The sequence below is a fragment of the Mesoplodon densirostris genome, chromosome 11 (genome assembly GCF_025265405.1).
Source record: "Mesoplodon densirostris isolate mMesDen1 chromosome 11, mMesDen1 primary haplotype, whole genome shotgun sequence".
NCBI classification, from domain to species: Eukaryota; Metazoa; Chordata; class Mammalia; order Artiodactyla; family Ziphiidae; genus Mesoplodon; species Mesoplodon densirostris.
Genome location: NC_082671.1, coordinates 74,845,928 through 74,861,148, shown reverse-complemented (window position 1 = coordinate 74,861,148; position 15,221 = coordinate 74,845,928). Strand labels below are relative to the sequence as shown.

Here is a 15,221-nt window from a genome sequence, read left to right as displayed (position 1 = left end):
AGTTACATTCTGTAACTTTGCAGCAAACACTGAATTAGCGAATCCTGAACCACTGCTCCTAGGGTTCGTTTCCTGCAAGCCTATGGCCACATTTTCATCAACTCATCAATATATAATCTTGTTATGTGTGCTTCCTTTTAAAGACAACTTATTTAATATATATGGTTGATTCATTAACATTGAACTCATAGGCAACAACACCATAACTCATACCTGAATGAAGCTTATCTAACACATACATTTTTTTCCATAAGAAACATCACAGCCTGCTTGGGGTTAGCAACACCAGACAGCACTTCAGCCCTACGCTTGGGAGTCATTTTAAACAATGAAATCACCAACACAAGGGACAAAATGCAAAAGTGTGGCACTAAATACACCAAGAAGAGGACACTTGTTTACAAGCTGAAACAAGAAGAGTGTTTCCTGGTCGACATCAGTTGGGAAGGAACAAGCAAATTATTCACCACTCTGCACATGTCTGTGAATGACCACAAAAACACTATGAGAATTGATTCTGGGGTGACGAATATATTCCTAGTGAGTAGGTGAATTCAGAAATACAGAATCCATGAATAATGAGGATCGAGAGTATTTATTGTGCTTATAGAGAGGGCAACCTCATGCCAGAGGCTCTGAGATGCAGAGAACAGTGTTTACAATTTTCACTAAGGTGTAAAGGACAGATGGAAGCCCCTTAAGGGTCCATTTTGTTCAAGAGAAGCAGAGAGTAAAGGAGGCAGTGGTCATCTGGGGGTGGGGGGACTTGGTGGGTGGTGCAGTTGAGAGGGAGGCTGCTGGAGGGAGTGTGTGTCCCTCTCTCCTCTCCTCCTACACAGCTTGGCATCGGCCCGTGAACACTGCTTCCCCGGCACGCCTTGCAGGCTGGAGCCTCTCCCCCGCTCTCACTTGATTCAGCTTCTGCTGAGCATGAAACACAGAGTGACTTTCCTCCCTGGTGATCTCCCAGGTGCTGGGGAGCACTTGATTTCTTAACTGTTCCCCTGGGTTCCATTCCCCCATGTGCTCATTTTCTAGCCCTTTCTCTCCATTACTGTGTTATCTGGCCACCTACTCCCACTTTAAAAAGTGGACAGTGCTGGAAGTCTTATTAAGTGAGTCAGCCCGAGGGAAGAGAGCAGAGTCCAGGTCGCTGGGAGCTGATGACAGCAGCGGCCCTGGCCAAGCAGGGGTGTGCAAGGTGCGGGGGCGACTGGAAAACAGTGCATTTAGGAGCTGCCACCCCGTCCCCCCAGAACAGACAGGCTGTCTGTCAGGGCACCTCATCCCTGTCCCTCATCACTCCAGGCTCCTCTCAGTAGAACAACAAACCCTGGCCAAGCCCGCATCTGGGCTTATTAACCTGTGACCATGGCAGTGCCCTTCACCTCTCACTGAGCTTAGGAGCCAGAGCCAGACTGCCCAGGGTTGAACCCCATTCCACCCCTTACTCCCTGTGCCTCAGTTTACTCATCTGAAAAGTGGGGATACCCACATATCTTCCTCATAGGGTGGTTATGAGGGGATAGTAGTCAATGAGTGATTCATAAAGCACTTAGAACAGTGCCTGCACAGAGTAAACTCCATAGAGTATTAGCTTTTATTATTATTCTGGCTATTATTACTACTACTGTTCTTATCTGTAAAGTATACAATGGGGTTGAATAATCTCAAAGGATTTTCTTTCCCTTCCTGTTCTGTTACTGGGGATGCTTCCTCACTATGTGGCCTTGGGCAAGAAGACCCTTCTCCTCTCTGGGGCCTCAGGTTCTTATCTTTTAAGTGGGGTGCTGGTACTTAAGTCCTGAAAGTCTGTGAATTTATGAAACAAGGATAAGGTGACTCCCAGGGTGGGGTTTGCGTGTTATCTTGGCCTCTCCTGGGAATGCTGGAATCCCGTTTTCCTTACTTTAAGAATTTACCCAGAATTTAATTCTCCTCCCCTTTTTGTCTATTATGAGCAACTGCTTATCTCATCTTAGTTGAGATAAGCAGTTAAGTAATCAGAGTAATAGTTTATATTTGTAGTGAGTTTTTTAAAGCTCCCATTCACTGAGTGTTGACCAGGTACCTTCCTAAGCCTGGGCTGATTGATTCTATCATCATTACAACTCCAGGAGGGAGATTATTGTCCCCATATTAGAGATGAAGAAATTGAGGCATGGAGAGGTTAGGCAACTTGCCCAAGGACACACAACTAGTAAATGGTTAATCCAGATTCAAACCAGAAACACGCTTTCAGATTCTACAAATGCTACCCCAACACTATACTGGCAGTTGGCCTTGAACTTGACTTCTATGATAACAGATATGTCATTCCTTTCAATAGACCGCTCATAGTATTGCTCAAAACCACAGATTCTTTTCATTAGAAGATACTGTAGCAGTCACCTTCAGGGTATGTTAAACTTTGGGAGGGTCATGGGCCCCTGTGAAAAGGTGAAAGAAGCTATGGACTCTTTTCCCCCCCGCAAAACATTCATATCCCATCCACACATAAACATACGCAGATGTGTCTCAGTTTTACGGGGTTCAAACATCTCAGGCTAAGAATCTCACATAATGCTTAAATTCCCTTGAAACTCTCCAGTAAGTATTCATCTTTGCTCCAGTTCTGCAATGATGAGAACTTCCTACCCAAAGGGGCTCTTCATTCCATTAATATTCGCCTCTGAGTGTCAGAAAGTTGCTCTTTCAACACAACCCTCATGCATTTCCCCCAACCTTGGTCCCGTTTTTGGCTGCTACATGTTATATAGAAGCAGCCCAGCTTACCTTCCCAGGACAATTCTCCATGTTTCTGGGGACGGTGGCCACACTGTCTCTAGCCCTCCTAGCCTGGAAGCCTCTGCCCTCTATTGCTCAGTTCATTTTCCACTGGACATACTCACGTGCCAATGGCTCTTTCAAACATCCAGAACTGGTTTACAGCCCAGAACCGAATACAATGTTCTAGCCATGGAGGAATCAGTGCAGTGCAGGACTCTCACTTTATTTTGGAAATCAGATCTCCATTAATATGTCCTAAACAAGGTTTAAAAAACCTTATTTTATTTTGAAATATAACATACATGGAGAATTGCCCAGTATAAAAAATGACAGTTCAATGAGCTGTCAATCACAAAGCAAACATCCACATAACTACTACCCAAGTCAAGAACTACAACTTGGACCACTCCTGCTGCATCCCAATGACCACACCTCCCTCCTCCACAAAGGTAACTTCTATTTTTTTATGGTAGTAATTTTCTTGCTTTTCTTAAAAGTTTTATCACCTTAGTTATGTATCCCACTTAACACTATAGTTTAGTTTCCCTGGTTTTGAATTTTATATAAATGGAATCATATAAATAGGCATCCTTTTGTATCTGACTTATTTCATTCAATGGTGTATTTGTGAAATTCATGCACGTTGTTGTATATAGTTGTAGTTCATTCATTTTCACTGCTGGAAATTTTCCATTTGTCTGAATATACTGTGATTTATTTACCTATTCTATTTCTAACGGACACATGGACTGTGTCCAGATTTTGGTAACTATGAACAAGCTGCTATAAACACTGGAGCACACACGCATGCATTTAGGTTGGGTATACCTAAAAGAAGAACTTCTGTGTAACTTCAGCTTAGTAGATGATAACAATCTGTATTCCAAAGCAGTTGTATCAATTGACACTTTCACTAGCTCTGTGTTTGTGTTCCAAATGTTCCATGTCCTTGCCAACACTTAGTATTATTAATCTTTTTAGTTTGAGCTAGTCTAGTGGTTATATAGTGGCATCTCATCATAGTTTTCATTTGCATTTCCCTAGTGATGAATGAGGTTGAGCCCATTTTCACCTATTTATTAGGTGTTTATGGATTAGAGCTTTTGGCAACTCCTTACTCATCTGATTCACATTGAACTTGCAGCCAAATGAAATAAAGTCTCTGACAGAGGATGCTGTTTAGTCACATCTCCCCTATTGACTTCAATTGGATTTTGGGTTCCCAGAGCAGGTCCAAACATTCTTATTAATAATGACAGCTAATATTTATTGAGTGCCTATTGTGTTCCAGGCACTGAACTATGTGTTTGACATGAATAATGTCTCTTAATCTTCACAACCAGCATATTAGGTTGATACTATTAATATCCTCCTTTTACATAAGATGAAACTAGGGTTGGGGAGGGTAAGTAACTTAACCTAAGGTCTCACAACTAACAAGTAGATTCAAATCAACACCCTTAGCCACTATAACAAACTGCCTCCCAAAGTTGGAAACATGTGACTACAATTGAAAAAAAACCTTTAAAAATGGTTAAATACTGAATAATAAAATGGATATGTAACTGTCAAATGGAGAAAAATCATTGCAAAGTATGACAAAGGATGAACGTTCTTAATGTGTGAAGAGTTTTTACAAATTAGGGAAAGGACACGCATCTCAATTTAAAAATGGTGAAAAATTTCTTGAGTCAGGTAAATCTGGAAAATTCTGCACAAGTTTTTATGTGCTTGTGCCCCTAGGAGGTATATGAGCAAATTTACAACTCTGAGAAGTTCTGCACTAAAAACCTACTTTAACAAGGAATTTTCATATTTGACTAAAATAGTCTTTAGCATAGTCCTTTGGAACAGACTTTGAAACATGCTGAACTCCATAATAACCACTGCTTCCTCTGGTTTCTAATCTGGTAAAACTTTCCACAAAGGAAATGAAATTAGTTTTGTCCAGGGTTTCTTAACCTTGACGCTCTTGACATTTTGGGCTGGATAATTCTTTGTTGTAGGGGGCATTTAGGGTGATCAGCAGCATCCTTGGCTCCCACCGGGTAGATACCAGATGTCCCTAGCACTTCCCTCACCCCCAGCTGTGACAACCAAAACTGCCTCCAGACCAAATGCCCCTGGGGGAAGAACACCACCCTCTTAAATTGGTCTAGCCTTACTGGTTTCTTAGAACTCCTAGTGTGTCCCATGATTACCTCCTGACTATCTAAGTGCTCCCCAAACTGCACGCACTATATTTTGATTTCTGTGCCTTGTGACATCCACTATTCTTTGTTTTAATAAAGAGGGTATTGGTCCACCTCTTGTCTTCGAGCCTTTCTCGTTTGTTAGAATTCCTTAAATCTCCAGGCACACCAAACCACGTAGTTACCCTGACAGGGAACTTCTTTCCATCCCTTAGGTGGAATTAAGCTCCTTCCTTCAATCTCCACACTCCCTGCACAGCCTTCTATCAGATCCTCAGCACATCTTATACTTATTTACTTATGTGGTTGTCTCCTCAGTTTCTGAGAGCAAGGACTGGGTCCTATTCATCCTCCGATTCTTAGCACAGAGTAGGTACAAATTAATATGTGTGAACAGAGAAGCAAAATATAATTGAGGAGGGTCAGGAATTTCAATCATGGGATCCTGGGTGGATTTCCAGTAAGACTGAGTTAATTGACAGCCTCTTCACCAGTTTCCTCCTAGAAATGTTCTCCTTGCTTCTCTCCAGACAGACAATCTTCCTTCTGGAGAGAAAGTGGAAGTACTGTAGAAGATACCGTTCTGTTTTTCTCCCCCTCAGCCATGAATATGACATCATTTGCTCAGTTGGCATGTCCAGGCCGTTCCTGATACTTTTCTCATTCCAGACAGAAGGAGAAAAGTCCTTTCCCCTTGATCTCAGCATTTTTGCAAACCTCAGTTTATTCCAGCGGGTGACACTTCTTATCCTCGGAGATGTGGCCTCCTTTCCATGTTCTGGGAGTTCCTTTTGGGCTTGAGTTTCTCAGAGGCATCCCCTCCCCCGACATTGCATCAGTCTCTTTAAGTATTTCCTTCATTTTATTTCCTGTCTGGGATTATTTTAAGCTTTAGAAACGGAATTTAATTCTTGGGAACCCTCTAACTTTACCAAAGCTGTCCAAGATGGTGACAGTAGGCGGAAAGAAAGGGACAGGTTTGAGAAACATTAACAAAAGGGCAAGTGACAAGACTTGATGACCATTTGGACACAGGGGAGGGGAGATGACTCCCAGATTTCTGTTCCAAGACAATGGAGGGACTGGTGGTTCCTGTTGTAGAGATGGTCCCAGGAAGAGGAGGAGGATAAAGATGAGGAAGGAGGGCGGGCTGTCTGAAAACCAAATGGGCATGGTCTGGGAAGTTTAGAGTCTGAGGTTTCCACGGGGCATGCAGTGGAGATGTAGAGGAGGTAACTGGGTATAAGAGCCTGATGTTCTGCACAGGAAATGTGACTGGCGGGCTGTTGGTGTGTAGATGGGAGCTGAAGCTGAAAGGGCAGACGAGAGCTCAGATAGCGTGTGCTGATGGAATAGATGCGGCTAAAGATGGAGCAGGAAGGAAAGCACTTGAAGGAGACTGTGAAGGAGGGGTCAGAGAGAGAGCAGAGAGCCCGGAGAGGGGCATGAGTTTCAGGGCAGAAAGGACGGCCAGCAGGTTTAAATGATATAGAAAGGTAAATTCAGCTATGGATAGAAAAGTGACAGCTGAATTAGCAGCAGAGGGTCATTGAGGACCATGGGGAGGGCAGCCTCAGGAGTGGAGGGAGCTATAGCCAGATGACAGGGGATGGAGGAGGGGTTGGGAGAACAAGCAGTGGGGAGCAGACTGAGGGTGGCATCTGAAGAGGGAGTTACTCATTTATCCACTCGACCAACAAACTGAGGGGCTAGGGTACACCAGGAGCCATTTGGAGCCGTAGGTGCAGTAGTGGGCACACAGGTAAAAATCTCTGCCCTCACAATGTGTCCTTTGTAGGGAGAGGTAGTATGTCGGGAGGATTAAAGAAATTTTTTTTCTTCCAGTTTTACTGAGATATAATAGACAAGGATTCATTTTAAAGGTGGTTATAAGGAGTATCATTGTTTGTGCAAACTATTACATTTAGAATGGATAAACAACAAGGTCCTAACGTATAGCACAGGGAACTATCCTCAGTACCCTGTGATAAACCATAATGGAAAAGAATATGAAAAAAGAATGTCTATATGTGTATAACTGAGTCACTTTGCTCTACAGCAGAGATTGGCACAGCATTGTAAATCAACTAGACTTCAATAAAAAAAAGTGTCATCATTTGTCAGATGAGGAGGCCAAGAGAAGTTAGATGGCAACTTGCTCCACTTCACACAAAGGTCAGAGCTGAGGTCACGCCCTGACCTGTCTGACCCTTTCCATCCTTTGCTGCTTGAAGGGGATGGAGTTTAGGTGGAAAGAGGTGATACAGAAGGCATAATGGGGTGGGAAGAACGAAGGTGCAGGGTTTAGGGTTATTCATGGCTGGGCTGAGCCTACACAAAGCAAGGTTTCTACTGGTCCCTGCTGCCCTTTATCTAGGACGCCCGGGCTGGGCCTTGGGCATGGGCTCAGGTCCCTCCAGTGGGGACGGCAGGCACTGAGATCCACATGTTCTCACACGGTTCTGTTTGAGCCAGAAGCTTGAGGGGTGGCCTGTGGTAGCCCCCGACACTTCCCCATCCCCACTCCCCTTATTTAGGAGTAAATCTCCAGAAGCCCAAGCACTGACCAGTATCCCTCCATGAGATTTATACAGAGATGCTGGAAAGAGACAGGGTCTTTCTTCCTCTGGGACGGTGAGCTTAGGGACCAGAATGGGCCACCCACAGCCATCTATCTCGACTATCTGAAGAAACACCAAGTAGAGATAAACAGAGCCAAGAGCTCTGATATCATTTGAGCTCCTGGATCCAGCTCTGCCTGAATCTATCAAGAACTATCCCAGACTTCCTGATCCTTGAACCAATGAATTATCTTTTGCCCCCTAATTTGATTTGCGTTTCTACACTTGCAACTGCAAAAATCTGACCAGTACAATTTGTCATAATATGTTGTAACCGAGCAGGACCCTATAAGGCCTTTCTGGGACAGACTCCTCCCCCATATCTTCTGCTGTAGCTCCTCTCTGAAGGACCTAGATAATAGTATCTGATGCACACTTCTTGAATTGTTTTACAGATGCTAAAACCACCACCAAATGGAAGAAATGAACTATTCGATGATCATGAGTCCCCAGACCTACTGGTGCCTAAGGATTGATCATGTTAACCACTCTGTTGCCTCACCATCAACCAATCAGAGAATTGTGCATGAGCTGATGACATTCCCTGCGACCCCCTCCCTCACCTGGCCTTTAAAAATGCTCTGCTGAAGCCCTTCAGGGGGAGTTCGGGGTTTTAGAGCAGGAGCCACCCGTCCTCCTTGTATTGGCACCTTTACAATAAAAGCTGCACTTTCCTTCACCACAACCCAGTGTCAGTAGATTGGCTTTACTGCACGCGGGTGAGCAGACCCAAGTTTGGTTTGGTAGCAGCGTCAACTGTGACTATGTAAAATATGTTATTTACTTTTGTAGAAACTGACTCCAGGGGCTTCCTCCTGGGAGCCATATGCATTTGCCACCTTCCGGTGCTAACGCTGCAGGTGATAAAGAGATGAGTAAGACATGAGCTTACATGTAGCTGTGGAGATGATGACAGGAACAGAAGAATCACCATCTGCAAAATGCTTTACATCTGTTTCTCTGAATACACAATGACAGGAAACAATTAGCCAGGTAGGGTTTGGCTAGTATGGCCTGAGCTGGAGAGAGCTCTGTGGGAGCTCAGAGAAAGGTGGGTTGGGGAGGACAAGGAGTGAATTTTGGTCTCCTCTAATACTCTGATCTGGGTGGCTGGGCTCAGGTGGGGGTGACGGGGGATACAGGGAGAGGAGAACAGGTAGTCTGCGGAAGCCGTGTGAGTATTAACATAAGCGGAAGAGCTGCTTCTCATACCTTTCCCATTCCGGCGTGGGCGTGTCCCAGCTTGACCACCACAGGGAAGTGTGGGGCTGTGAGCTGAAAGAGACAAGAAGAAATTACTCATTAGCATCCCAGAGCATCACCACCAAGACATTGTTTACTGCCGGTTTTGTAGAAAGATATGGTCATCTGATATCACCAGCAATGCCCAAAAGAATGCTTGGACAGATGGTCATCTCTCTGTGGCTTAAACACCCTAAATGCCATTGCTTTCAGCTTCCAAAGGCAGCCCCGAGCTCCTAAAACCAGCCTGCCCGGGGCATCCACCAATCTGGGGACAATGCAGAGCAGAGCAAACTGACTGGATTCAAATCCTGGCTTTACCACTTGTGCAACCTCAGATAAGCTACCACATGGATCTGTGCTTCAGGGTCCTCATCTGTAAAATGGGGATGATGAGTATCCATCCCACAGGGTTGCTATGAGGATTAAATGAGTTACCACATGTGAAGGCTTTACATTGTAAACACTCAATGAATGGCAGCTTAAATATTCCTGTCTTGGCTCTGCCTTGCGTGATTCCCGACAACAACCTTCTTGTTTCTGGAAACTCTCATTCCCTCCCCCAAGCCCTCTCCAGGCCACGCTGTGAGTTTTCTTAATGATAGTGGTCATGCTACAGCACAAGCATTTATGGTCTGCGCTGTGTGGGTGCTGTGCTGAGCAACTGCCCTGGATCATCTCCTTCAGAGAGCAACAGGGCAGCAGCCTGTCCTGGTTGGTTCCCTGTTGCATCCCCAGCCATTAGAACACTGCCTGGTCCAGGGAAGGTGCTCGATACGGAATCTGTGCCTTAATCAGTCCGCTGAGCAAGACCTACGAGGCATGGATGCCTCTCCCTATGATACAGAGGAGGAGAGGGGCTCAAATGGTTAGGTGCTCCCCCATGCCCACGCTTACTCAGCCAGCAAGTGAGGGGACCAGGTTTGAACCTAGGCTATGCATTTCCTCCTCATTCTGTTCATATATTGCTTGAGATGGGTTTGCTTGGTGTCTAGAAGTATATTTGGAGTTGCTTGAGGGCAAAGGTTATCCCTTCTTGTTATTTAGTAATAATACCACTCCTCTGACTTGAGTCAGCCCTAGCCAGAGGTAATCACGTCCCACTCTCTGGTGCCTGTTGCTCTGTCCTGGATTCCCCCCGACACTCTGGATGCTCTGAGAGGAGGAACCCAGCTCTTCCCTCCTGGTGCCCAGCACCTAGTCTGACACTTAGGAGTGGCTATAGCTGCGTAGAAGGGTCTGCTGTGGGTCACAATCCCACGGGATGGACCTCATCTCATTTTACCACCACAATGGTCCCATGAGGCGAGCAGGGAAGGTATTCTTGTTACCATTTCACAGGCAGAAAATTGAGACTCAAGGAAGCTGCTGGGAAGGGGTGGCGCTGGCTCTTGAACTTAGGTCTGTCAGACTTCAAGCCTGACGTGAGGGCTTCCCTGGTGGCGCAGTGGTTGAGAGTCCGCCTGCCGATGCAGGGGACACGGGTTCGTGCCCCGGTCTGGGAAGGTCCCACATGCCGTGGAGCGGCTGGGCCCGTGAGCCATGGCCGCTGAGCCTGCGTGTCTGGAGCCTGTGCTCCGCAACGGGAGAGGCCACAACAGTGAGAGGCCCGTGTACAGCAAAAAAAAAAAAAAAAGAAAGAAAAAAAAGCCTGATGTGAATGGTTTCCTCTAAGATCTAGTACAAGGGCTTCCTGTAGTAGATGCTGAATAAAAAATTTCCTCCCTGATTTCAGGCTAAAATTGATCATATCCTGGTTCTAGAGTTAACAAATGCATCTTTTTAAAAAAAGGCAATATTTATTTTTGATTCCAAAAGCAATATGTACTCATTATAAAGAGTTTGTAAAATATAATAAAGTTCTATGTTGTTATGTACAAAGAAGACAATAAAAATCACCCTCAAAATCTGAGCAGTTTTGGTGTATTATCTGATCGTCTTGTTTTTTTTTTTAATCTAAATTTTTTCTTTCGATTTGTTCTGTTCTCACAAAATTGGGAGTAAGTGCATACCCAATTTTGCTTGTTGCTCTTTCCACTTAACGTTATAAGTGGTAAGTAATTCCTGGCGGTAATTACTTGTCAGTTTAAGAGTTATTATGGAATATTTCACATATGAAAGAAGACTTAAAGAGCAATATTGTGGACATCATCTAGCTTAAGAAATAAGCCATTGTCCAAACAGTTGAAGCCCCGATGTACTTCTTTCTTACCAAATTTCCTTGTATTTATTCATATTTTAACTATTACATATGATTCCCAGTCAATATGCATTACACATGTTAAACTTTATGTAAGTGTCATCAAAAGAACCTATTCTTATCGGGAGATTGGGATTGACATATATACACTATTGATACCATGTATAAAATAGATAACTAATGAGAACCTACTATATAGCACAGGGAACTCTACTCAGTACTCTGTGGTGACCTAAATGGGAAGGAAATCTAAAAAAGAGGTGATATATGTATACATATAGCTGATTTACTTTGCTGTACAGTAGAAACTAACACAACATTGTAAAGCAACTATACTCCCCTAAAAATTAAAAAAAGAATCTATTCTTTTTTTAAATAATTTAAATTTGACCCTCTACTTTTTTTTTTTTCGGTATGCGGGCCTCTCACTGCCGTGGCCTCTCCCGTTGCGGAGCACAGGCTCCGGACGCGCAGGCTCAGCGGCCATGGCTCACGGGCCCAGCCACTCCGCGGCATATGGGATCCTCCCAGACCGGGGCACGAACCCGTATCCCCTGCATCGGCAGGCGGACTCTCAACCACTGCGCCACCAGGGAGGCCCTGACCCTCTACTTTTTAAAAAATCTAAATACATAAGCTTTTTAAAAAATGTATTTTATTTATTTATTTTTGGCTGCGTTGGGTTTTCGTTGCTGCGTGTGGGCTTTCTCTAGTTGTGGCGAGCAGGGGCTACTCTTTGTTGTGGTGCATGGGCTTTTCATTGCGGTGGCTTCTCTTGTTGTGGAGCATGGGCTCTAGGCGCGTGGGCTTCAGTAGTTGTGGCATGCAGGCTCAGTAGCTGTGGCTCGCGGGCTCTAGAGCACAGGCTCAGTTATTGTGGCGCACGGGCTTAGTTGCTCCTCGGCATGTGGGATCTTCCCGGACCAGGGATCGAACCTGTGTCCCCTGCACTGGTAGGCGGATTCTTAACCACTGTGACACCAGGGAAGCCCCCCTAACCCCCGCCAAAAGAATCTATTCTTTTACAACTTTGGGGTACATTATGTTTGTGAGGCTCATGTATGTTGATGTATACAGCTCAGATTCATGTTTAACTACTGCAAAGTATTCCACTTCATGAACACTCTGCCATTTGTTCATTTACTGCTGATGAACATTTAGGTGATTTCTGTTTTTTCCAATTATAAAAAATACTAGTAGGGGAATTTCTCCAGGGCACATGCACCGGAGCAGAATTGCTGGGGTTGGGCAATGCTCGTCTCAGCTTTGTTAGATATTGTGAAATTGCTCTCCTAAGTGGTGGTACCCACTTATGCTCTCATGGACAGGAAAAGAGATCCCAACACTTGAGGTTGAAAGACTTAAATTTTACCAACCCAAGGGCTATGAAGTGGAATGAATGGGCGCATTTTCACCAAGCGGCTATTGTTCCCCGGCAGCATCGTCACACCCAGCCATTCACCCACAGACCCTAGATATCGACTTCCCCACCCCCAGCAGTCCAAGAACTGCCCAGGTCACTACTGGGGCTTCATCTTCATCACATTTTAAGGTGAAGCTTGAGGTGAGGGGAAACGTTGTGCTCTCTCTTCCTCTCCATCCCTCCCAGCCTGATCATTTTGTGACACGCTGACAGGTACTGAAAAGAATTGAATGTTGGAGTTAAACTTACTCTTTGTTTGACCTTGGACTAGATATTTAACCTCTCTGAACCTTAGTGCTCTAATCTGCAAAATGGGGACAATAATGACCAACTCACAGGATAACTGGGGGAAGAAGAAATGACATAAAGAATGTAAAGCTGCTTAGCACCAAGTGGAGGTTCAAAATCAAAGTGTGAAGTAGAATTGAGAGGAGGAAGGAGATGATTCTGGCTTTGTGGGGCAAGGAGAGAGATAAAGGAAGGCTGGATGATGGAGGAAGGAGAGCAGAGGCTCTAGCTTGGCAGTATTTGATTAATAGCCGGGGAGGGAGTGAAATGAAGTTCAGTGAGGGAAAATCAGGGAGCTACACCAGAGCGAGTCATCAGAGGTGATTAAAGCTTGGCAATTTTAATCTGTAAGAACCTTAGTAATCTACTTGCCTATCCCCCATGCTACCATGATGCAGCAAGTAGAATTTCTAGGAATGCTCCCCAAGATGTCCCACCCTAATCTCTGGAGCCTGTGAATATGATGAGATTGTCATACAACGATTGTTCTATTATATGCACAGGTGACCTTAAAACAGGGAGATTATCTTAATCAAATTACATTGAGCCCTTAAAAGCAGAGAACTTTCTCAGGCTGGCGGCGGAAGAGGAAGGCAGAGAGATTCCAAGCGTGAGAAAGACTCAACATACCATTCCTGCTCCAGGAGCTGAAGGCAGCCCCCGGCTGATAGCCAGCAAGGAACTGGTGGCCTCAGACCTACAGCTGCAAAGAAGTGAATTATGCCAATACCAAGAATGAACTTGGGAGAGGACCTTGAGCTCCTGAGGAAAATGCAGCATGCCAGCACCTTGATTTCAGCTGGATGAGGCCCTAAGCAGAGAACGCCATCCCAGATGTCTGATATACATAACTGTGAAATAATAAAGAGGTGTTCTCTCAAGCTGCTAAATTTGTTAGAGCAGCAATAGGAAACTAATACATGTGTCCTCTTAGATGCTGAAGCCCAAAGAGTGAAGTGATTGTTTTCATGCCACACAATTGGAGAACCGGTCAAGCTCATGTGTTTTGACTCTTAATCAAGCCCTCTCTCTACCCAGGCACACTTCCTAGGGATATGCATCTCTGGGATACAATAAATGCTTCTCCCTAATCATAAGAATCAATAAAATAATATTAAATCTAACAAATCTAACAAATTCAGTGGGCACTAACTGAATGAGAACTCTGTGGCTGGCTCTGTATTTCATGCTGTGCAGGACACACAGAAGATTGAGACAAGATTTCCTATCTTAGAGAGATGAGCTATGCAATGAAAGAGCAGAACAAGCAGCATGGTGGGTAAGTCTGGGTAGGTGGAGTCATGAGCTAGTCTTCATAGGAAAGGAAGACTCAGTGAAGGATTCTGAAGGACGAGTAGTTTGTGGCTGGGTGGAGGGAAGGCTCAGCATTCCTTAAGGGCTGAATGGTGTAGAGTCTTGTGGTCTTCTCATGAAATATGTAGAGATTCTTCATGAGCTCTAATGAACAAAGACTCACAGGAAGGGAGGATTTATTTTATGATACTTAATATGAGTTTATCATCAATAAAGTTATTTTGGACATAATTGCTAAGTGGAATGATATATTTGAACTGAGTGCCCTTCTCCAACACTCTTAAATGAAACTGGAGGAACATATTAATTGTCAAAAATAGTGGGAGTAGAAATTGCATCTGGATTTACAGGACACAGAAAGTCAATCTAGAAAAATCTGAGAATTTACAGTAAGATATTTCAAAGAAAGCATTTTGAGAATATGTTTAAGGCAATGAATTTTCCTGATACCATGGGAAAGTTTCCTTTGCCATGTTTTGCTTTGGTTGAGAAGAGCATTGTTTTTAGAACCAACTGGCAAGGCTCTGGGCTGGTGTTAGGTTGAGGTAGAGGCAATGTGAGGCCAGATTACTGGGGGCCTTCAAAGCTGAAGGGAAGAATTTAGGTTGCTTGAATGGGCTGGGGAAATAGCTCAGTTCTGGGACACGAGCGTGACCTGTAAGCTGAGGGAAGGTTAAATTGCATCTGGAGAGGCTGAAGGGCCAGAGACCAATTTGGAATTAGTTACAACCAACACAAAGTGCCACTGGTTGGGCTTGGACTGGGGTGGGGATGGTGGAGAGAGTGGGGGCACTCCCAAGAGTTTTTCTTTTTTTCAAGTGACACTTTTGAAAAATAGAAATATTTTCTTCAAATGACCTTAGAAATTCAAGGCTAGTTTTGTCTACGACTTCAGCATCTAGTCAAATCAGTGTTTGCTTTGGCCCACTTTACTTTATAATCCTCATTTAAATGTCCAATTAAAAAAAGGGATATTCTGCAATAATATTAGAGATAGAATTTGAAGTTTATTCACTTAACATTACACCATAAGTTTTCTCCTATTTTGCCACAATCTTTTTTTCTTTTTTCTTTTTTTCCTTATATCTTCCCCCACTTCCCAGCCCAGGTAACTGATCTCACCTTCTTGGTGATTTCTGCCCAACACTTGTTATGCTCCATCTTTGCAAACG

General features: G+C 44.3%; 1 protein-coding gene across 1 annotated transcript in view; it reads right to left on the bottom strand.

Annotated features, from left to right (window-relative positions):
- Positions 1-15,221, bottom strand: part of SYN3 (synapsin III) — a 454,719-nt gene that overhangs the window by 60,892 nt on the left and 378,606 nt on the right. The window contains exon 7 of the mRNA XM_060112343.1: positions 8,795-8,857. Coding sequence (XP_059968326.1) covers positions 8,795-8,857 — 63 coding nt within the window. The remainder of the gene's footprint in view (positions 1-8,794; positions 8,858-15,221) is intronic.